Source organism: Rhineura floridana, chromosome 17 (genome assembly GCF_030035675.1).
Source record: "Rhineura floridana isolate rRhiFlo1 chromosome 17, rRhiFlo1.hap2, whole genome shotgun sequence".
NCBI classification, from domain to species: domain Eukaryota; kingdom Metazoa; phylum Chordata; class Lepidosauria; order Squamata; family Rhineuridae; genus Rhineura; species Rhineura floridana.
In genome coordinates, this window is record NC_084496.1 from 9480715 (window position 1) to 9505416 (window position 24702).

General features: G+C 46.7%; 1 protein-coding gene across 5 annotated transcripts in view; it reads left to right on the forward strand.

The window, feature by feature from the left end:
- Positions 1–20039, forward strand: part of NTN3 (netrin 3) — a 214450-nt gene extending 194411 nt beyond the window's left edge. For 3 of the 5 annotated variants that reach the window (XM_061599695.1, XM_061599696.1, XM_061599697.1), the window contains exons 6-7: positions 9612–9689; positions 13038–20039. In XM_061599695.1, coding sequence (XP_061455679.1) covers positions 9612–9689; positions 13038–13366 — 407 coding nt within the window. In that variant the 3' untranslated portion in view covers positions 13367–20039. The remainder of the gene's footprint in view (positions 1–9611; positions 9690–13037) is intronic. The other 2 variants (XM_061599698.1, XM_061599701.1) reach the window with 1 other exon arrangement.
- The last annotated feature ends 4663 nt before the right edge of the window (positions 20040–24702 follow it).

Genomic DNA, 24702 nt, shown 5'->3' on the forward strand with positions numbered 1-24702 from the left:
CAACTCCCATCATCCCTGACCGTTTTGCCATGTAGGCTGCAGCGGATGGCAGCTGAAGTCCAACAGCATCTAGAGGGCGCCACGCTGTCTATCCCTGAAAGACGTGAATATTCAGCATCACAGGTTTGGTTGCAGAGGTGTAGCATTGGAAACAGGTCTGGAGACTGAACCCTGGTTGTGAGGGTGGGGCTCTTTTAAGCCCTGGTTCTCTTAAAGCAGGTGAAAACGACTCTCCTGATCTCCACTGGCACCGCTGTCATTGTTCCTGTCATCATGTGCTCCTTGTCAGGACCATCCGTGCTCTTTGTTGCCACGTTCCAGCTGTCTGCTGGGAAGACTCACTCGTTGCTGGTGGAAGGGTGTGAACAGGAAGGCGATGCAGAGCCTTGGATTGGGGGAGAGAAGGGGGTGGTGCAGGCGAACACACACAGGGGGGAATTTTTTATAGCTTTTATAAATAATCGGCATAATAATTTCCAGTCCTTTTAAGAACTTTTCCCCCCTGCTGACGCTCTTTGTCAGAGATTGCCCAAATCTCTCTCCCTTCCCCCCCCCCCGGCTCCCAAAAAAACATGTTTTTCTAACTGAGCAGATTAGTTTACATCTTGTGACACTTAAAAAAATATAATTATACAAAACACGGACAAAGATTTATGGCTGCACAGATTTCTGGCAGTGTCTCTGCAATTTGGATCATTGGCAACTCAGTTTGGCTTGGGCTTTTGGTTTCTAAAAGAACTGTTCCAACTGCTAGGTCTGCCTGTCTCCTGTTCCTTCTTCCTAACCTTCAACACATCTTCCCTCAGGCATAGTTCTGACAACACCTGTGCTCACTTTCCAACTTTGGCCAATCAAAAAGGAGAAGATTTAGGTAACAATTCACTGGGGAAGCTGCCTTATCCCAAGTCAGACCATTGGCCCATGTAGCTACTCTGCACCAGGGATTGGGAGCCTCAGTCCCAGGGGCTGAATGTGGCCCTCCAGACCTCTGTGTCTGGCCCTTGGAACTCTCCCCAGACCACACCCCCTTGCCACGACCATCACTGCCCCTGGTTTGCATCCTCGAGTATTTTTGCCAGGCAAGAATGTGCCCTTGATCTCTGATCATGCTTCTTGCTACCCTGGACTGGAGGATAGAGAGATATGTGAGTCAATGGACTTTTGTGGCTCCACTCACTTTTACTTCTGGCAGTGCCAGCTTGGGGCATCTTCCTGGCAGCAAAGTGCACTGAGAATCTGGGCTGGCACTGCCCACCCAAAGTTGGCTGTTGAGTCCTCCTGGGCAGGAAGTAAGATAAAATGTTTTCTGTGCAAGTGAAGACCAATGGAGACCAGTCCATTAGGGCAAACAGGGCGGTGCCCCACCAACTTCAGTCTGCCGTCAGCTAACCCCCACCTACCTGCCTTCTTCCTTACATCCAATCCGGGGAAGGGCGGCACTGCCTATCAGCTTCTTCCTCTTCAGTCTCAATGCTGCCCTTACAGAACTCAGCAGGGAGGAGGACGTGGACAAAAATAGAATGAGTTGACTCTGCCAGTCATTGGCTCTGGGCTGTGCCTGTCATTGGCTTTGGCTCCACCTGCTGCTTGGGCTCCCTGCCTTCCGCCCCACCAGTCCCAATGTGCAGCAGCCACCACTGGTGAAGGCCTCACCTGAGCTTCCTGCCTTTGCTGTTTGTGCTGACTCAACTCTTGGCTCCCGTATGGGGAAGAAAGGGGGCAAAAAGACCAAGGGAAACAAATCAAGAAGTGAAGCCTCCCCCCCCCCCAAAAAAGTGAGAGAGATGTTGCCATGCTCGGAGAAATGGAATCTTGTGGTGCCCTGAGGATGGTTATTGTCAACCTGAAAGGCATTGGGCATTTTTGTGTCACTATAATGTGGATCACCAGTGCGAGGCCGATGTGTGCCCATGTGCCCAGAGAGGCCTTCCGTGCTTCCTACAGGGTCCCATCCCTCCTGCTGAAATGAACCCAGAGGGAAGGCTTCTCTTGTAGCCAACAGAGGCAATGTGTTTGTGATGGACATGGCAGTTTCTCTGGTTTGCAAATGGGCCCCAAAAGATTGGCTGCCTCTTTGCTAGGGCCATTTCTATTCATCAAGGTTGACCTTAGGAACCTGGGAAGCTCCCTGAGAGTGAGTCAGAGCGTTGATCCACCTAGCTCAGTACTGCCTACCCTGACTGGCAGCGGCTCTCCAGGATTTCAGACAGGAGTCTTTCCTAGCTATACCTGGAGATGCTGGGGATTGAACTTGGGACATTCTGCATGCATGCAGTAGTGTAGTGGTAAATTCAGAAGTGCAGGGTCCCTACATGATCATCACAGCCATGCCCCTCCCTCTTCTTTTGCTGCTGGGTTGAGAATGAAATCCTTGCTTTAATGCCTTCTCCCACAACAGCAGACGTCCCTAGGAGCCACTAAGCATGAAAGAGGAGAGTGTTAGCTACTGAAAAGAGTCTTCTCAGTGGCTGATCTCACCTCCTTTCACTCTGATTGGTTCTAATCAGCAGGAAAAGAGCGTGAAGCATGTTAGAAGACTCTTCTCAGTGACTAACACACTCCCCTTTCATGCTGATTGGCTCATAGGATACTGGAGATATAGGGACCCTGCTCCCAAAAATGTAAGGGGTCTAAGACCCTGGACAACTACACCACTGCATGCATGGCAGTTGCTCTACCACTGAACATTGGCCCTTCCCCTTCCAGCAACTTTTCCAGGTTTTCCCAGGCCATTCGCCTACAGCTCAGCCTTGATCCCCTCACCACCATTCTGTAATACGGAACAGCTAAAGGTCAGAGATGCAGAACAGGGGCATGAAGCCAGGGAACAGCGCAAGCCGGGAGCCAAAGGCCACGGAAAACCACAGCTGGAACAGGAAGAATTTATATCCCTTTGTGTTGAGTGGCCTGGGGACAAACTCCACTGCTGGGTGCAACAGACTGCAGATAAATGATGAGGGATCTTGACCATTTCAGAGGGCTTGCCCTCAAAACACAGAGCAATGTAATGTAACAAGGCGGCAGGGACCTCAGGCCCAGGGACTGAATGTGGCCCTCTAGGGCTCTCCGTTTGGCCCCAGAGCTCTTCCCAGGCCATATCCCTCATTGGCCCTGCTTGGCACCCTCTTGAGTGCTTTTGCCAGGCTGAAATGTGCCATTGAGCTCCAATAATGCCTCTTGCCTGTCTGCATGGAGGAGTGTGTGTATGTAGAGAAACTGGGCTACTGTACAAAGGTAGCATTTACATTCATGGCTCTGCCCCTGCCCACCACTGGTATCTGGCCGCCAGAAGGTTGACCAGAAGGGAATGTGGCCCTTCAGCTGAAGGAGCCTCCCTGCCCCTGCTCTAGGCTCCAAAAGCTGTTTGACGGCACCCACATCTTTTGCTTCATCAGAGACATCCGAAATAATAATAATGAAAAATGATTTTTCTATCTGGGCGTCTTTGGCTCGGAATCTCTCTCTCTCTCCCTCTCCCTGCAAAACCAGACTAAGCAACTATCTCAGTAACTCCAAATATAGTCAGCCATTCTGAGGGAAAAATTTTTAGTCATAGCAAATGGAGACTCAACAAAACATAACCTCGCCATTGCAGCGTTTGCAGCTCCTTCCTTACGCTCGTCTTCCCTGTGGCTTTATTTATGCTCTACACGCTCCGTTATCCTGATCGGGCTGTTGCGGTCTGGAGCTGGAGGGCACCACAAATGTATCAACTCATTCGTTAATGGCTCGGCCGATAGAGGCAGTTTCACATGTGGTACTGTGCACCTCTGGTGTGTGGTTGTTTTTCAGACCCTCATCTGCACTACACATTTAAAGCAGTATCATACTGATATACACCCTCATGGTTTCCCCCAAAGAATCCTGGGAGCTGTCGTTTGGGAAGGATGCTGAGAGTTGCTGGGGGGGGGCATATTCCCTTCACACGGCTACCTGTCCCAGAGTTCCCTGGGAAGAGGGATTGATGGTTAAATCACTCTGAATTTGTAGCTCTGTGAGGGGAATACGGGTCTCCTAACAACTCTGGTATGGCACAGTGGGGAGGAGAGCCTGGCTGGGAGTCCAGAGTCTGTGAGTTCAAATCCCTCCTCGTGTCTCCTGGGTGTCAAGGGCCAGCTAAAGATCACACCACAGTGAGTGGCTCAAGGGTTACGTGCCCTGCCACCTGTGCAGCCGTGGGCAAGCTGCATAATCCCAAGGAGCCCAGTTGCCCCCCAGCTGGCAGTTGCAGAAGGAAGGGGCTGGTTGTGCAGCTGTGGCAAGCTGAGCAGGCCCTAGCCAGCTGGGGAGGACTAGCCTCAGAGGGAAGCAATGGTCAACCCCCTCTGAATACTGCTTACCATGAAAACCCTATTCATAGGGTAGCCATAAGTCAGGATCGACTTGAAGGTAGCCTGTTTCCATTTCAACAACTCTCGGCACCCTTCAAAGACTCTCCCAATGAATGTTGATTTAAAAGAGGCAATATTCTGTTCCTCTCCTCTCTCTGCCAGTGAGGTTTCCCAAATTTCTGAGCACCTCTTCAAATGGTCTGAAGGGTGACAGATTGTTGTTGGTGGTGATGATGATGATGTGTGGGTGGGTGGGTGGGTGGGTGGGTGGGTGAGAGAGACAGCTGTTTTGGGCGGTCCCAGTTAATGTTTTTTAAAGAGAAACATCCTCTCTCTGTCTCCCCTCCTCCTCCTCTCTCTTTCTTAATCAGACTTTCCAAATCCTTAAGCACGTCTTCAAATGGTCTCAAGGGTGACAGGTAGATGCGGGCGGGGATCAGCTTTTTGGACTGTGCTGGTGTGTGTTGATTTAGGAAGGTAAGAAGCTGCCTCGTACTGAGTCAGACCATTGGTTCCACCTACCTCAGTATCGTCTACTCTGACCGGCAGCAGCTCTCCAGGGTTTCCGGTAGGGGATCTTTCCCAGCCGTACCTGGAGATGCCCTTGGGGATTGAACCAGGGACCTCCTGTGTGCAAAGCACATGCTCTCCCATTGAGCCGTGGCCCTTCCCTGATTTAAAAGAGGCAAGAAAGGAAAACTGCTACAAGAGAAAGAAAGAGACAGGCAGATGGCTCTCGCCATGGCCATCAAAGCTCCCTGGCATTTGGCTCGTGCTTTCCCTCCATGGAAACAGGAGCCAGGGGTATGGAACAAAGCAAATAAAGGCCCTGCTGTCCCAGGCCTGGCCAAGGTGGGCAAGGGGCAGCCTATATGCTGTTGCTTTACTCCCTCCCCCTTGGGGCAGAATTAACTCCATGCTGAGTCTTTTTTAGCAGAGACAAATCTGGAGCAGGCAACATAAAAGCCGGGATAGAAAAGGGAAAGTGGAGTGGAAACAGCAAGAGCAGCCGAGTCCCAGCTGGGTTTGCGTTTCTTTCTGGGACCCTTCCTTTTCTGCATGCCAAAGAGGCTGTGTGTGTACAGGCACTGTGCTTTCCGCCCCCTCGCTCTCCCCTTCACAGGAGTTTTCTTTCTCTGAAGCCTCTGGCAAGTCAGACACGCACAAAAAAGGAAACTTCGTTGACTGCACGCCCCATCCCAAGGGAAGGTGGTGCCAGCCACTGCCAAAGTGGACAGAGAACCCCAGAGGGAGAGGAAGAAAAGAGGGGGAGGGACATGGGGCTGAGAAAAGAGGAGGTGGGGGGGAAGCACAGCCAAAGAAGCGGAAACTTTGGAGAGAGGCAAATTGAGATGTTCAAAGGCTAGACGACAGGCAATGGGGGGAGGGGGGAGGAGGAGGAGAGGGTACATGCCTCTGACTCTTTCTTTTTGCTAAAATGATGTTCACGAGGGATTGGAGGGAGGGAAGGTTTGGGGTTGGCCAAGAAAGGCGGAGAATTTGGAGCCTGACATGGGCAAGCTGTTTGAAGTCAGCTGCCCCGTGCTGCTTGGGGGTGAAGCCGCACGGGGAGGTGCAAGCAGGTATTGGTCGCGCGCAAGCAGGTATTGGTCGCGCGCAGCACTGTTTCTGTTGCACTGCAGTTTGTCTTCTGGTGACAAGGATGCTACTTGTCTTCCTGTCTGCTGTGGTGAAATGATGCCACTTAGGTAATTAGTTATGCAAATTACATATGTTACATTGTTATTACAATATTCCATCCCGTTTGTTTCAGTGTACAGGAGACACAATTCAAAGGGGGGGGAGACACAAATCAATTGTGTTTCGTTTGTGGACTGAAAGCAACAACAGTGAATACCGACCATATCCACTGGATCGATTTTCGTTCTGGACACAAGATAAATAAGCAAACATCAGCAATTTCCGTTCCCGTTTCTGTTTCCATCAGAATTCTCCGACTTCCCTAAGCAATCTGGACCATGTCAGGAAGGCAATTGCAAGTGGTGGCAGGCTACACTTTCCTTGCTTTTGTAGAAAGATAGGGAAAATATTAATCAAGCTCATTTTCCTAGAGAAGCTCCAGACAAGCAGTGCTTAGCGATGTGCAGTGTGCATTGTGACTGACTGCAGTTCACAGAGCACAAAGCACACCAAGGCTGAAATCAAATGGGAATATTGAGAGGGGGAAGCTGCCTTATACTAAGGTCAGACCTCTGGTCCATCTAGCTCAATATTGTCTACACTGACTGGCAGCAGCTCTCCAGGATTTCAAGCATGGATCTTTTCCCCACCCTTCCTGGACATGCTGAGAATTGAACCTGGGACTTTCTGCATGCAAAACAGATGCCCCACCACTGAGCTACAGCCCTTCTCAACACAATTCATTTATCATTACCTGTATTCTCATAGGAACATAAGTTCTTAGCTGCCTGATACCGAGTCAGATCGGTCCATCTCGCTCAGTATTGTCTACACTGACCAGCAACAGCTGTCCAGAGTTCCAGGTAGGGCCAGTGTTAGACAGCGTGTGTAGTGAGATGGAGAAGAGGAGTGAGGCAGCGGCGAGACCACTATGTTGTAAACATGCTGAGTGCCGGAAGGGTGAGATTAGTGCAGGGCAAACACAAAGTGCTGGGTTTGTTCCACCAGTGTTTGGGCTGCACGAGTCTTACTGCTGCCTTTCCCCTCCCCCATCTGAAGTGAGGTCAGGTGAGCAGTGCAGCCCCACCCTCCTGTCCACTACTGGATAGAAGTGTTTCTCAGTTCTACCTGGAGATGCTGAGGATTGGACCTGGGACCTACTGGGAGAAAGGGCGGGATATTATCAGTCAATCAATCAATCAAAAATAAATAAATCAGTCAAGCAAGCAGGTAGCCTACCACTGAGTAGGGATGTGCTAGAATTCCGCCCAATTCGGATTTGGTACCGAATTTTCCATTCATCTGCTTATTCTCAGTTGACAAGGATCGGATTTTAGTGTAGCGAATTCCTGTGGCTATGTTTGAAAATGGACTTTTTAAAAGAAAAAAATCTGCCTCTAAAACATCTATTTATTTATCTACTTATTTATTGATTTATATTCCACCCTTCTTCCCAGTAGGAGCCCAGTGCAGCAACACTGATTGTAAGAATGATGATTTATCAATATTTCCTTTTAAAATATCAATATTTCCTTCAAAACATTGAAATTTCCTTTTAAAATATTGATATTAATATCGGTATTTTTTCCGTGTGAAAAAACCCCACACGCATTGGTAAAAGCAGCAGCTAGCGGATAAAGAATGAACTCAAACCATTGCCAGCCTGTAAGGTCGACAGAACGCTTTCGAACCGGCACCAGCCGACGGATCCCATCACTACCACTGAGTTTTTCCCTGCAGGAACATAGGCAGCTGCCTTCCACAGAGCTGGAACATTGTTCCATCCAGCGCCATATTTGCACAGATTGGCAGTGGCTTTCCAGGGTTTCAGACAGGAATCTCTTCCCGGCCCTACCGGGAGATGGTGGGGATTGAACCTGGGACCTTCTGCATGCAAAGCAGGTGCTCTGCCATGGAGCTACAGCCCCTTCATGTATTCATAAGGACAAATCGTGGTGATAATCACAGAACTGTCCAGACCTCACTCCCCACGCACAACAAGCTTTGCGGCCTAGATGAGATGAAGGGGAGGAGGGGAGTTTGTGTGGAAATGGGTGTTAGAGTTTACCCCGAAAGAGATGATAGTTGCTCTGATGAGATCTTGGCACAAATTAATTTGGGAGGATAATAGGCAGGTCTTTAATAATATAATGGGGAAAGAGTTTTTTGGGGGGAGAAAACCTGTTTTCATGAGGAGGAAGAAATAGGAGTGGGGTTGTTGCGTGGAGAAGAACAGAAGAATCTGTTCTGCAGTTGCACTTTGCTAGCATGAGAAATAAGAGCCCTGCTGGATCAGGCCAGTGGCCCATCTAGTCCAGCATCCCGTTCTCACAGTGGCCAACCAGATGCCCCAATGGGAAGCCCACAACCAGGACCTGAGCGCAACAGCGCTCTCCCCTCCTGTGGTTTCCAGCAAGTGGTATGGCAAAGAAAGTGGAGCCATTGCTAAAAAGAAAAGTGTTGGGGCTTTAATCTGTGTGTGAGATTTGCCATCACTTTGTAAACATTGCTTTTTAATTCTGCAGTGGAGACTGCAGTTGCTCACTGATGAGGTAAAAGCACTCTTTGTAAACTCAGAGGCACTCTTTTGTTGTTACTTAACTATTGTTTCTGCTTAAGAATTCTGTCCAGAACTTCACTGACTTATCTTGGGCTAATCACTTGCTGTGCCTCTGTGTTCCTCAACTGCAAAATGGGACTATATTCTTTTCCATGCTGAACTCTTGAACAAAAACGCTAATTCATTGTTGCATCTCTGTGCAAGTTCTACATTTGGGATTGTAACCTCACAGGCATGTGGCTGCATATGTGGCCAGACATGTGACTGGAAACCCATGACTACAGGCAATGATGTAGCAGAGGTGACGTGCAGAGGAATGCAGCTTGGGACTTTTTTTTAGAGGTGGTGTCATCTGTAAGGGTAATTGATGGACAATGCTTGCTATGGCAAGGGAATAAGGTGATAATGAGGCTTTCAGGTTACACTCTTTTTTGTGAAAGAGGAGAATAGAGGAAGTTAGAGAATGATTAAAAATCAAGCAAAAGTTAGATACTTCTTTCATTTTCTTTGATGGGGCTCCTGCTTCATGCTAGCAGTTTAAGATTGTTTGCACTTCTAACTAAAAGATTGCATTTCAGTTGGCCAAAGAACTTTTGTTGAAGTTCACCTGTGTTTTACAAGCTGAATTTATGCAGTAATAACATTTGATTGTTACAACAACAGTTTCTCCTTGGGGTATCGTTGATTTGCTTGCTTGCTTGCTTGTTTATTGAATACTGTGTAGTCTCCCCACTAACTAGAAGGGCATTTGGCCTATCATGTTTGGGGGGTCAAAGAACAAAATTACCTCTTACTCCCAACCCCATAGCTGCTGAGGTAATGGGGAATGGGGGGGGATTGGTGAGCAAGAAACTTTTTTTTAAAGCCTCAGAACATTAGAAGAGCCTGTTGGATCAGGCCAAAGGCCCATCTAGTCCATCAACCTGTCCTCACATTCACAAACTGATGCAGTTCAGGACTGGAAAAATGAGAAACAGGAATTGACTGGTGCATCCATCCCTGGCTGTGTTGATGGTGCTGCTGCCACTTTGCTAACTAAATAGCTGCCATCCTAACTGCATTTTTGTTTCTGTCCCCAGCAGACTGTGACTCCTACTGCAAGCCAGCCAAAGGCAACTACAAAATTAACATGAAAAAATACTGCAAGAAAGACTATGGTAAGGACAAGCTTTCCTTTCTCTGATGCAAAAAATGGAAGGGTCAAATCAAGAATCTCCTCTCCAGGAACTTGCCTTACCCTCTGGTCAATGGTGACTGGTAGGGGAGAAGGCTGGAGGCCCAACAGTAGGTGGCGCCAGAGCCAATGGCAGACCAAGCCAACTAATTCCAGTTTTGTCCCCATCCTACTTCCTGCTAAGTCCTGCAACACTGAGACTAAGGAGTAGGAGGAAGTTACCACAATCAGTGCCACCCCCTGGACTGGTTGTAAGTAAGAAGGCAGACAGGCAAGCAAGGTTGTCTTAGGTCAAACTGAGGTTGGTTTGGCAGTGCCCCATTCACCTTAATGGACCAGAAAGCATCCAGAGTCCCATCCAGAGTTTGGCATCTGCCTCTAGGCCTTAAAAAAGCTGCTGGCCAAGCTTCTGTGATGGAGACACTGACAACCAGGTCATTGCTTTTTGCTTTGTGAGGTATTTTCATTAGAGAGGTTGATCTCAAGCTCAGAAGTGATCTCTGGATGCTCAGTCATAATGCCGACCTCAACGAAGAGGCAAGCATTATAAGGCCCCTAAATTGTTCTCCAGCTCGGACTAAAATCTGAACCGGGAAAGAATTCCCAGTTTACCCTCTCGTTGGCCCACCCAGTTCCTCCAACCCCTTCCCTGTTCCCTTTCAACTATTACTGATTTAGAATATATATAACCCCGGCGGTGGCTGGTGCCCTTTGGGACTGTTGGGGCAGAAGGTAGGAATCCCAACAGTATGTGGAAGCAGAGTCATGCAGAACCAGCTAATTCATTCTCCTCCCTCTTTAGTTCTACAAGGGCATCACTGAGACTAAGGATGAGGAGGAAGCTGAAAGCCAGGGCCATCTCCTGGACTAGTTATAAGTAAGAAGGAAGGCAGGTGTGGGCTGGCAAGTGAGGGCAGACTGAGGTTGGTAGAGCAGCGCCCCACTACCCCCAATGGACCAGCCTTATAGCCCTGCTGGTTCACACTGGCCACGGTGGAAAGTATGAGCGTATGGGAGGGAGACAGTTGCGCCTTCCATTTTGTGACACCCCCTCCAGGAGCCTGAGGATCGGGCCCCTGGATCAGGCCCCTCAGGGTATCTGCAGGGCTTTGAATCCCACAGTTTCTTCAACATGTGTGACATTGTTTTGCACTGTAGCTAATTCTCAGCAATCAAGGATGGATAGAACAAGTGAGCGATGTGGGGAAGGGGACAAACATGACAAAAAAAAATCAGTAGGGAACAGCTTCCCCACGTCGCCCATGCTTGTTATGCCCTGGCTCCAGGAGCTGACAACCTTGCTGTTTCTCCAGATCGAAATTCACACATTAGAAAAAAACAACCTAGGAAAATATTCTGTGCCCTCTCCCCTTCTTGCCCCTGCCCACAGTCACTCCCTGTCTGCCAAATATGTTAAAAAGTGCTTTCCCCCCCAATCCACTTCTTTTGCAAGGTGTGTGGGGTGGGGGTGGGGGGTGAGAGGGTTTGAAAGGGATGGGATGTGTGTGAAGTTTGGACTCAGGGCATCCTGACAGCAGGTTGTTAATCACCCTGACACAAACACATTCACTCTTTGGAAGAGAGGGAGGATCCCTAAAAGAGGCTGAGGTTTGTGATTGATCTTCCACAGGAACTCCTTGGCTCCAACAGAAAAGATGTTTTTGGCAAGGTAGAAGGGAACGGGACTAGAAATCATTGTCAGATGGCTGTGAGACAGGGTGGTAGCAGAGACGTTTTTAAAACACAAAACAAACTATATCTTCTGCAGAAGCACAGTTACCCCTGAAGAGAATTATGATCAGAAATCATTTATTTAAAGCATCGCTTCCCTGCCTTTCTGCCCACCAGGATTTTCAAGGCATCAGTGTATGAAACAAACATACAAAACTGCAATTAAAAAACATTGCACAGCAAAACTATAAACTTCAGTTGTGTAGTGACAGAGATAACAACAGATGATCTATCATCTTGAGAAGTCATCCAGGTCCTCTTGTGGTCTTCCCACTGGCATCTAGCCGGCCACTTTGAGAACAGGATGCTGGACTAGATGGGCCTTTGGCCTGAGCCACTCGAGCTTTTCTTATGTTTTTATAGGCTTCCCTAGGCATCTAGTTGGCCACTATGAGAACAGGATACTGGACTAGATTAGGTGGGCCTTTGGCCTGGTCTAGCAGGAATCTAATTCTCTAAAAACACTTGGTGAAACAAATATGTTTCTGGCAGGTGACGCAATATCAGGATCATAGGTGCCCATCTTGTTTCAATTGGAACAGTATTGCAGATTGACAGGTGCCAGTATGCTAAAATGCTTGGTTTGCATAGAAACTAAACAAATACGACATAAACAGTCAGGAGAGCTTCTCCAGATGATTGCAGTGGTCTGGCCAGTTCATAAGGGGCAAAGCAGCCTGGTCCCAGCCCATTTAGGGCTTTGTACACTAACAGTAATTTCAAGCAATCAATCAAAATCAATCAATCAATCAATCAATCAATTAATATCCTGCCCTTGGTCCCGTAAGGAGCCCAAGGCAGCAAACAAAAACACTAAAAGCACTTTAAAACATCTTAAAAACAAAAGACTTTAAAACACATTAAAACAAAATTTCTTTAAAAACATATTAAAACAAAACATCTTTAAAAACATATTTAGGGAAGCCCCTTATGGAAGCTCCCACCGCCATTTTGACAGATGGCAGGCATGTGCGCACAGGTGCGCATGGGATTCACACTGATGGGAGAGGTAGGTGGGGCAGGCAGGTAGGCTTGTTGATGCCCACACTGTCTGTATTGGGGAGGTGCCTGGGAGTTTCCTCTCTGCGATCTATGGTAGGGTCAGGTTGCAGGACCCGACGCTGCTGCGGATCACAGAGGGAGTGTCACCCTCCCACCCTAAGGAGGAGCCCTCAGCAAGCTTTAATAAGCCAAGAAGGGCAAGGGTTGAGTGGACACGTTGGCTGTATTGTCGCAAGTGCCTTGTCCACATCATCAGGCCACATCAACTGAAACTGACCCAAGAAGTTGCAGCATATGTTGCACTGGACACCTCACTGGGGACTACGATAGAATTAAATGGGGCATAAAGATTGCTACGGAGGCGAGCAACTTAACCCTTGCAAACAATTCACAGTAGGCTAATATCCTGAACTTAGCTCGGTAATGCACTGACAACCAGTGCAGAGCTTTCAGCACTGATGTAATATGCTGATGCATGGGGCATTGCTATAAAATCACACGATAGCACAACAACCCTTTGTAATTTGTGTTTTCATGCCTGATTCCAAATATTCAGCATCCGTTACTTGCTATTGTGGCTTTTCTCTCTCACCTCCAGTTGTCCAAGTGAATGTCTTAGACATGGAGACAGTGGCCAACTGGGCCAAGTTCACCGTCAACATCCTCTCAGTCTACAAGTGCCGGGATGAGCGGGTGAAAAGGGGCGACAACTTCTTGTGGATCCACATGAAAGACCTGGCATGCAAATGCCCCAAGATCCAAATCAGCAGAAAGTACTTGGTCATGGGGATCAGCGAAAACCCCACCGACCGACCGGGACTGATGGCTGACAAGAACAGCTTGGTGATCCAGTGGCGGGATGCCTGGACTCGGCGCCTCCGGAAACTGCAGAGGCGGGAGAAAAAGGGGAAGTGCTTGAAGCCATGATTGGCTTTGGCTTGCATCTGTTAATGCATGCCGCCCTCCTCCTCGCTTGCCCATTGGTTCCCTGTGCACTGCGCTCCGCAGACTGTTCCGAGAGACTCTGTACATATACGTGTCAAGGGAATGGATGGACTCGCCTGTGTATAGTGTATATTTTGGCAACGATTTCTAGGGGGTGGGGGTTGCGGGCATGGTTCCTTTTTTAAAAAAAACAAAGAAATGTTTATTAAGAGTAACACAGTAATGACAAACCTTTAACAAGGAGCGAAGTGAAGGAGAGGTCTTGTGGGGCCACTAAGTGAACTGAAGACACTTGGAAGAAGACAGCTCAGATCTTCTCTAGGCAGGAGCAAAACTCCCACCCTGCTTTTAAAAAAAAACTTTTGCAGTGTTTCTCTGATTCTGCCAAATTCCAAAGGGACAGCCACAGGGACAGCTGGTGAGGAGGGGTGCCACCATCCGGCTAGCCTCCTGGCAGTGGCATTGCTGCAACTTACCAGGAAGACAAGGGGGAGGTGATAGGGTGGTCAGCGCTCTGCAGCTGCGCCGGCAGAGCCAATATAGTGCTCCCACCGGCGCATCCCCACAACACTGACCTTCCCGCCACTTCTCCCTTCCGGTAATCTGCAGCGATGCCATTGCTGGAAGGCCAGGCGTGTGGTGGCACCTCTTGCCATTAGCTCTTCCTGGGTAACCATATTAGGTCTGTTAACAGTACACACACACACATACAGATACAAAACCTTGGAGCACCTTAAACAGGTCTGTTGTGGCAGGAGCTCAGGTGCAGGAGGTGTTATCCTCACTTTGAAAAAATGTTACCAAATTCTTCCAAGCTACACAGGAAGTGGATTGGACTGTGAAAGACCAACCCAAATGGTGTTTGCATTTTCACCAATTTGTAGGGCAGTCCAATATCTCAGAGAGGAGGTCAGGTCTCCTGCTCCCCTGGTGTATTCACTATAGCTGCCCAATTTCCCTGCTTTTTAAAGTTTGATAGAATAGCTGTGGGCTATAGGTATGTTCTTAAACCGCAAGGTTTTTTGCCTATTAGTGAATAGAGATTGGGAATACCATGGTCTGAATGATCCTGACTTTGGTGTTCAGTGATACATCTTTGCATTTGAGGACCTTTTCTAGTTCTCTCATAGCTGCCCTCCCCAGTCCTAGCCTTCTTCTGATTTCTTGACTGTTGTCTCCATTTTGGTTAATGACTGTGCCGAGGTATTGATAATCCATGACAAGTTCAATGTCCTCGTTGTCAACTTTAAAATGGGGGGGGTCAATTTCACCAACCATTCTCAGGGCGGGGTGGATTCTCTAATGGTTTATGCAGGAGGTGGGGGCAAGCAGCAGAAGGGACAATAGCAGAGCTCCTGTGCTGGCATCCTGGTATCCCCCTGCAACGCCCCAGATAGTTGCATTGTCCCAGGGCATGGTGGGTTTGGGGGGGAGTGGGAAATGGAGGCCATCCCAAAAAAGTGGTGGAGGATATTCAGCAAAATGGCCCTCTTTTGTGAGGGGGGGGGGAAGGAAAATCTCTGCTGAGAAATGTTGTGGCATACCCAATGAGAAAAGAAACCTTGGTCAATTTACCATTATGAGTTTTAATTGATCCATCAATTCAGTCTGCATAAATTTGCATGTGAGAAAAACCAGTGTCTTAAAATAAACATCCTGTATAGATCAGGGGTGGGGAACAGCTTTCAGCCCAAGGGCCAGATTCATCCTTGGCCAAACTTCTGAGGGCCAAATGATCAAGGCCGGCAGCTCAGTGAGTGGAGCAGGCCTCCTTTTTAGAACAGCCCTCTCCTGTTCCCTCCCCCATTTGGGAATGTCTGTTTTTAAGATGGCATTTAGTATCTGCAGTTTTTAAAAGTATTAAGTTTGGAGGGGCGCCTTTTCAGAAGCTCAACATGTTTTTAGTTGATTCATCTATCCAACCCACTCTTCCCCAACCTGGTTGTCTACAGATCTGGTTGGACTACAACTCCCATCATCCCTTACCATTGACCATGGTGGTTGGGGAGCTGGTGGGAATGCCATCGTGCCACCCACCCTTAATTCCATTCAGAACTATGCTGTATCATCTTGTAGAATTGCTCGGAGGGCAGCTGTAGGGGAGCAGATATGGCAGCCACTGGCTATTGAAAAGAGCAGTGCTGGGAAGACTCCATTCTCTGTCCCTTTTTGACACCCCCCCCCAAAAAAAAGCCGTAATGCACCTTACCTCAATTTTACTACCTGGGTCCGTAAAATAGGAGCGGAGCCTTTTTTTGCTCAGCTCTGTCAAGGGTACAGAGGAAACAGATTTTCCACAGTGGAGCTAATATATCACAGACTGTTCCTCTTCCATTCCAGGGCCTTTGGGGGCTCCACTGTTGACCATGCACAAACACACACCCTCTGTGTCTCAGTGCAGGTACCTCTGTGTGTGCTGTATTTGTTCTCTGATGAATTGAACTCTGGTCCATAAAAACTTAATGCCACAATCAGCCGATTAGCCTTTAAAGTGCAACAAGACTCCTTCCTGCTTTTGTTCTCTGATTCCAACGCCATTTCTGCACTCCAATCTTTTAGCGATGGGAGGAAGGTCCCATTGGCTTTGGGAAGAGTAGACCCATTGAAATTTATGGGGCATGACTAGCTTTGGTTTGTTAATTTCAGTGGGTCTGCTCTCTGTAGGACTTAGTTGGCAACAACCTTTAGGCTCAAGGTGTTAACTGCATTATGTTCTCACCTCACTGCCTCCTGACCTTCAGGGCTGCCAACTGGTATACTTTTTTACTGGGAACCTGAGACATCTGCCCCTAAAGCTTGCATTTCTTGGTGGTCAGGGCCAGCCCAAGACATCTTGCCTCCTGAAGCAAAAGACAAGATGGCACCCCTGTTTTGCCAGCAGAAGCTGATTGGACTGGCAGTTGAGTCTTAGGCCCCAGTCTTCTGCACCACACATTTAAAGCACTCTGATACCACTTTAAACAGTCATGACTTCCCCAAAAGAATCCTGGGAACTGTAGTTGGCTAAGTGTGCTAAGAGCTGTTAGGAGACCCAGAGTGCTTTAACAATCAATCCCTCTTCCCAAAGAACTCTGAGAATTGTGGCTCTGAGAGCGAGGAATAGGGGTCTCCTAACAACTCAAACTTTAAACAACTACAGTTCCCACAATTCTGTGAGGAAAGCCATGAGTGTTAAAGTGGTATCAGAGTGCTTTAAATGTGTGGTGCAGATTTAGTCTAATTTTGACACTGGTGATGAAGCAGTGTCTTCTTGAGGGCTGCAGGCTGCTTTAGGGGCCACATGGCAGGCTGTCCTTCAGCACCTGGCCACCACCACTCTCTACCCCCCCCTCTGCCACTATCTGCCACCGGAAGCAACTTGACTCTCTCTGCCTATTGGTGGAGGAACCACTAGGTGGTAACGTGACAATCTCAGCTTCCATTTAAATTGAACAAATCTGATTTTTAGCTCTTTCTGGGGGTCGAGGAATATCCTCATCTTGTGCACAAAAGCAACAGTTCTGTGGGTGGGCTGAAAAATATGGAATCTGCAAAACCCATTCCTACCAAAACCTCATAAGAACGTAGGAGGCTGCCTTATACTGAGTCAGACCACTGGTCTATCTAGCCCAGTATTGTCAACACTGGCTGGCAGTGGCTCTCCAGGGTTTTAGGCAGGGTGTTTTTCCCAGGCCTACCTGGAGATGCTGGGCTTGAACCTGGGAGCTTCTTGCATTAGAAGCAGATGCTCTACTGCCAATCTAACCTACACACACAAAGGCACACAAACCCGATAAGGGTCCTTTAAAGAGCTTATTGGCTCACCTTCCTCTTGGCCCTCTGATCTCACCACCTGTACCCATCTCTCTAGATGCTTCAGTTATCTACTCCGATGGCCAGTACGCCATCCTTACTATTGCTAGCAAATCCCCAGGCACCCCAGTGCCAAGGCCCTCGACTTGCAAACTCTATGCTATTGCGGGGCCTGAGACAGGCCTAGGGTGTCGTGTCTGCCATTGGCACAGCTGCTCTGGTTTCACAGAGGTTTGTTTGAACAGTCAGGGCTGCCTTCTGGCTTCCATTGGCTCACCTGTTCTGATGTCACAGAAAGGTTCACTTGAAGGGTTACAGCTGCCTTCTGGCTGTCATTGGCACAACTGCTCTGACATTACAGAGTGGTCTCCCTGAGGAGTCACAGTCCATTGATTCAGTTGTTCTGATGTCACAGAAGGATGTAAACCTAGAGCCAAATGCCTAACAGCATATGAGAGGTGGCAAAGTCAATGACAACTGAACTCTGAGATCTATGAACACCTATGAACTAAGAGCATAAGAAGAGCCTGCTGGATCTAGTCCATCTAGTCCAGCATCCTGTCCTCACAGTGGCCAACCAGTTTCCTGTGGGAAGCCTGTAAGGACCTGAGTGCAACAGCACTCCCCTCTTCTGTAGTTTTCAGCAGTTGGTATTCGGAAGCATACTGACTCTGACTATGGAGGCAGAGCATAGCATGACTGATAGACACCAATGGCCTTATCCTTGGTGAATTTGTATAATCCTCTTTTCAAAGCCATCCAAGTTGGCAGTGCTGCATTTATAGCACTGCCTTTCTAATAATTTAGATTTTTTAAGCCAGCCTCATTGTTTTTCAATACTTTGGGTTAATCACATCTGTTATTTTATGTCACCACAGGATGATACTCGCTGCAAACTGTTTGACTTTGTATGTTTGGTAGGTTATCCTGCCAGCTGCCTGGTGTAAGGAAGGATGATTTCATCAGGTTGAACAAGTGTAGACAATGTGGTGATGGGTAGCTTGTTTCGCTGCGCCAGTGCTAATTCTCTTTAGCAGCAATTCAAAAGCCATCCGGCTGCCCTTTCAGCAAAGTCTGAGTGCTTCCATTGTGGTTTGCTTGCATGGCTTGCCAGGCAGTTCCAGGCGGTCCATTTATGCTTTAGTCTAGGAGTATGGCAATATAGGGCCACAACATTGGTCATGTCAGGCCTGCCAAAGCTTTTCCCTGGAAGACCATACCTCCCCATTTTCCCTCTGGAGACACTTGAGGTTGCCATGTTGTCAGTTGCCACACACAGTGAAAGCATAAGAGCTACATGGGCTAGTTGAGGTATGGGGTGGTAGTGGTGGTGGCTAGTTGGTGAGCTAGTTATGTTGCCAAGCAGGCACAACATTGGTACCACTGGGAGCTTGGACACCAGATGGCCTGCGATTGCTGACACTTCCCTTTGGTTTAAGGTGAAAAATAATTAAAGACTTGTACATGCAGTTTGGAAGAAACATCAACAGCCAGGCACCTGCTGTCATCTTCATTTTCCCAGAATTCCTCTGGGCCTCAGCATACAGTCCAGAGGCATTTGAAAGAAATTAAGATAGTGCCTACTGCTGCTGCAGCCACTTCACCTGCTGTCCCCCATCTTGCCCAGCCTTCTGCCTCCTGTTAAGTTCATGGGGGGATGACACCTGCCCAGTTCTGGTGATTCCACCAGAATGGGGCTTGCTCATAAGCCTCTCAAACCTGCTGCCAGCCCTGTTGCCAAATAAGGTGGAATAATTACGATGGCAGCCTCCTTCCTGTCTTCAGGCTCATCCACACAGTGATTTAGTGTGTGTCTGGTGCTACTTGCATCCCCTTGTAATTCACACAGTTCGCATGACATTGCAGGCAAGCAGAAAGTATCATGCAGTTTTCCCCTTTAAATCCGTATTAACCCAATCTGCTGATAATATGAAAAGGAAAGGAAAAACCATCTCAGTTGTGCGGTGCTCCTCCTTGTAGATGCTTTGCTTCAATGTTTTTTTAGTGGGCATACTCTCTTATGTCCCATCACCTGCTCCCTCTCTCTCTGCCACCCGCAAAACCTGGGGCAGCCGCTGCCTATTTTGCCTTTCACTCACTCCCCCCCATCTGCCTTTCACTCAGACTTGGACAATGGAGAGGGGAGGGGGGGTCTGGTCGGTTTCATTTTTTCTTGTCAATTGCACACCGAGGCGCTCTCCTGGCTTCAGCCTTGAACCGGAGGGAGTAAACATGTAAAATTATAGGGCAGAGCCACAAGGAAACAGCGACACTAATCCTTCCCAGAGGAACGCCTACTAGTGTGAATGGAAAATAGCAGATTTGAAGCTACTACTGAGACTGAAGTATGCACCTTGCAAATCTGTCATAACAGTAAAAGCAGCAGCTTTAGTATAAAGGTATGCTCCTGTGTGGATAAGCACTTCATCTTGGGGCTTATCCACAAGGGAGCCTAACTTCGTACTAAAGAAGCTGCTTTTACCATCACAATAGCTTTTCAAGGTCCACACTTCTTGCTCAATGGTAGCTTCCAGTCTGATGTTTTCCTTTCACACAAGTAGGCATTCATCTGGAAAGGTTTAGTATCGCTTTTGCCTTGTGGCCCCCCAACAATTTTACATGTTTACTCCCTCTGGAGTATTGATATTGCTAATGGGGAGGATTTTTTTTGTCAGTTTCATTGTTTCTTGTTAATTGCATGCCTCTCCCAGCTGAAGCCCAGAGAGCATTGGGGTGCAATTGACATGAAACTACATGAAACTGATTAGAGGGGGGAATGAGTGAAAGGCAAAACAGGCAGCGGCTGCCACAGCTTTTGCAGGCAACAGAGAGAGGGAACCAGCAATGGGGCATAAGACAGCCTGCCCAGTAAAAAAACATTGAGGCAAAGTACCTACATGGAGGAGCACAGCGAATCTGACACAGTGTTTCCTTTTCTTTTCACATTATAATTTGATTGGGTTGATATGGATTTAAAGGGGAAAACTGCATTCTAGCTTCTGTTTGCCTGCAACGTCATGTGAACCATGTGAATTACAAAGGGTTGCAAGTAGCACCAGACACACACTAAATCGCAATGTGGATGAGCCCTTGCTCATACTTGTAGCCCAGCCAATCAGCTGCCCCTTCTTGGGGGATTTTCTTTCACACCTCTCAAAGAACCTCCTGAGATTTCCACCCTCCCCCAAATAAAATGATGCTGCTGCTCACCCACATGCAGGATTGGAGGATTTTTAAGCTTGCAGAAAGCATCACTTTCAAAGGATTGCAAAGGCCACTTCTCATGAGATGCTGTTGATGTTGTGCACTTGCCCATCATGATGATGTTACTTTCCTCTTGACAATGCATGAAAGCAAGAAAGACAAGTAATCATGCCCCCCCGGCCGCCTTCACTTTAAATGTACTTTAAAAGTAATATACCTCTGGATACTCAATCCTGTGCACAAGCAATTGGAGAAGGAGCATTCCCTTTATGCCTGATTGTCAGGATCAAGAGACATTTACCTTTCCTCTCTTGTAAATAGAATGTTGGTCAAGGTCTAAGCTGAGGAGCTGGTGGCCCTCCAGATGAGGTTGTGGACTTCAACATCCATCAGCCCCAGCCAGCACGGCCAATAGGGATGATGGGAGTTGTAGTCCAAAATATCTGGGGGGCCACAGCTTCCCCACCCCTGGACTTGACTTAAATTGTGAGTTCACTAGATTCAATTATTTTTTAAAGGTTTGGCACGCCTTAAAGGCTTAACAGGTTGGCTGTCGCATGTAGAGTGTGGAGCTGAGAAGGATACTGCTGAATGTTAACTTAAATGCAAATAAGTGGATGGCCAGTGATAAAGGTTTGATCAAGTTTAGTTGAACGTTTTGGGTTCTGCCTTGGTAAAACAGCTGGGATTTCAAATGAAAACACTGGATGCTAACGTGACAGTGGCCCCATCTGCACTATCCATGTGTTATTGTTATGTGCCTTCAAGTCGACTACGACTTATGGCGACCCTATGAATCAGTGACCTCCAAGAGCATCCATCATGAACCATCCTGTTCAGATCTTGTAAGTTCAGGTCTGTAGCTTCCTTTATGGAGTCAATCCATCTCTTGTTTGGCCTTCCTCTTTTTCTACTCCCTTCTGTTTTTCCCAGCATTGTTGTATTTTTCTAGGGAAATGTTTTCTCATGTGTCCAAAGTATCATTACCTCAGTTTCATCATTGTAGTTTCTAGTGATAGTTCTGGTTTAATTTGTTCTGACACCTAATTATTTAACAACTCTTAGCACCCTGAACAAATGACAGTTCCTAGGATTTTGGGGGAGCAGCCATGGCTATTTGACTTACTAAGAAGTGTGGCTTGTGTAAGAGAGGTGTTTTTATAAAAAGAAATAGTTAGAAATTGCATGTCAACTTTCAGATTAAACCCAAGTGGAGTTACAGCACAAACTTCAGCATGTCTACTCAGAAGGAAGTCCCATTGGATTCATGGGGGCTTACTCCCAGAAAAAGTTGTGTATACAATTAGGGTCTTAAATCTATAGGTTCAGAAGTAGGAATGGCTAAGGAATCTGATCATTACAGAGACACCCAATCTAATGCGCAGATTGTGATGTAACTATCCACTGGATTTTGCGTTTCCCCCAGAGTTGTCATACAGTCCTTGGCTTGATTCCCCGCCCCGCCCCCAAATGCAGATTCTGAGATAAAATGCACTTCAAAATGTGTGTTTTGAGAGCACATTCAAAACTATGTATTTACAAATGTAAACACAAATTTTCGTACAGATTTTTTAAAACCGCAGATTAACAAAAAAGTATGGGATGTCTTTGTGAATGCACACTTGGGGAAATGGCATGGATTGAGAGTAGACTGGTTCCTCCACCCCTATCCAGAAGTCTTTTGTTTCTACAGATTTGTTGGTTGCTGTGAGGGAAACTTTTCCAAGCCAGAGAGGTTGTGGCCATCAGAATTCAAATGTTTTGAAACAGCTTGTTTTAGCTTCTTTGTCAAGGTTGTTTCTTTGTGGTTTCTAAACAATGTACAAAGGCCTATTGTTATCCCAACATCTATCTATCTATCTACCTATCTATCTACCTATCTATCTACCTATCTATCTATCTATCTATCATCTATCTATCATCTATCTATCTATCATCTATCTATCTATCTATCTATCTATCTATCTATCTATCTAATCTAAATTGTTAGACTTGCACATGAATTTCTAATGAAACACATCTTAGCAGTTTTTCTGCTTTTAATTCCCCTCCCCCCCCAAAAAAACCATAGTTAATATACACACAGAGATACTTCATGCATCCAACGAAGTGGGCTTTAAGTTCATGAATGATTATGCCACAATAAAATTGTTTGTCCTCAAGATGCCACAAGACCCTTTGCTGGTTACACTGCAGCTAATACAGTTACTCCTCTAGAACATTATACGGAAAAGCCACATTTGAAACACAAATGCATCTTCACAGTTGATGTGGTGGTACGCATATCCTTTGTGTTTGAGTATGCATTTCAGAATAGACAATATCTTCTGAGCAGCAAGCTTAGGACATTGACAGTGGTGTGTTTACTCCAGCAGGCAATGCTGACATGATCTGCGTTTAAGAGCTTTTAGGACAAGGTATCCTTGAGAATGCCTTCTCAGGTTGTCATTGCAACTACTTGCAAACCACTTATCACTGAAAGGAAACACATACCTTTCTATTGCAACAGTTCTGGGGATCCCACGCGTCATGTGTAATTATGGGACACATTGCTGTAGCAGTAACTATTTCAGCATTTGAACAATCCTGTCAGCAAAGTCATAAATAGAAAACACTGATGCTTCCAAACAAGAGGGCACACATTAATGTAGCCTTCAGTGCTTACAGATGAGGTTTTGTTGGTTTATCATTGTACATTTGCAAATAACTCCTATTTTGTTTATAATTAAGTAAATAAAAATGTTTTTAAAGTGACAAAGCCCCCTCCATGCTTCAATCTGGAATGCAAAACAAGTTAATGATAGGTCTTTCAGGGTGATCAGTTTATAATAGCCCAATAATTGTACGTTATTATACATTTGTTCCAGCAAGATATGTATTTGTGTGAGGGCACATGTATAAGAGAGGTGGGGTGCTGAGGGGGCTAATGTCAGTATCAAATATTCAGTGACTATTTAGAGAATATCCCATGGATCATCAATATCACACATTCTTAGTTTTGAGAACTTGTTTGTTTATTTCTTTTAACTTAAAATATTACACTGCCCGCAATCAAAATTTATTTCGGGACAAATTTACAACAATAAAAGAACAAAATAAATAAACTAGAATTTAAAATACAACTATTATTATTATAATAATCATCATTACTAGCATCATTATCAACAACAACTCAATTTATTTTTCACCTAATACAAGAGGTCTCTTGATGACTTTCATACACAATTAAAAAAAAAATCAAGTTTAACAATAAATCCACATCCCTCCCTCCAAATATAACACAGAAACAACAATAAGCCTGATCATTGGTCACATCCCCACCCTGGTATAGGTACACATTTAGAAATAATTACTAGAATTTAAATTGATATTGTATACATCTCAACATGGTGACTTGTGCACTTTGCTGAGTCCATTATCAGAGTGCTAACAGTTCATTGGCTACTTCAAGGCCCCTCCTCTTCTCCCTTCTTAGGATTCTTTATCATTATACCCAACTTGGACTGGACAGCGCTTCATGTAGAGAACACCTTCAAACAGAAGACTCTCCTCTGCAAAGTAAGACAAGTATGTAGCAACCCTACCAGGAATTGTCCCTTGTGGGTTCAGCCAGAAAGTGTCCTGATCTGTGGCGGTTAGTTAATACAGTGCGGACATTCTAAGAACATAAGAAGAGCCCTTCTGGGTCAGGCCAGTGGCCCATTTAGTCCAACATCCTGTTCTCACAGTGGCCAACCAGATGCTCCAGTGGGAAGTCCACAAACAGGACCTAAGTGCAAGAGCACTCTCTCCTCCTGCGGTGTCCAGCAACTGGTATTCAGAGGCATACTGTCTCCAACAGTGGAGAGAGCCATCATGGCTAGCTGATAGCCTTATCCTCCATGAATTTGTCTGATTCAAGTTGGTGGCCATCACTGCCTCTTATGGGAGCGAATTCCACAGCTTAACTATGTGCTGTGTGAATAAGTACTTCTGCCTGACCTGAATCTTCCAACGTTCAGCTTCATTGAATTTCCCCAAGATCTGGTATTATGGGAGAGAGAGAGAAACTTTTCTGTGACTGCTTTCTCCATAATATCCAGCATAAGGGGATGTGGTACACCTTGGAGCTACATAGTAGTTTGACTCACCCAGTGAGACCCAGAAAGACTTTATAGTCTTACAAGGTGGAGGGCCCTCCTGCTCATTCTACTGACTAGAACTCTGGACTTCTACTATAAAGTCCCAATCTGAAGATACCAGTGAACCAAGCAGATTCTGGTCTGCGGTGCTACTAGCCCCACTTGAATTGCCTCCAGTTCCTTCATCTAACTGTTAGCTCA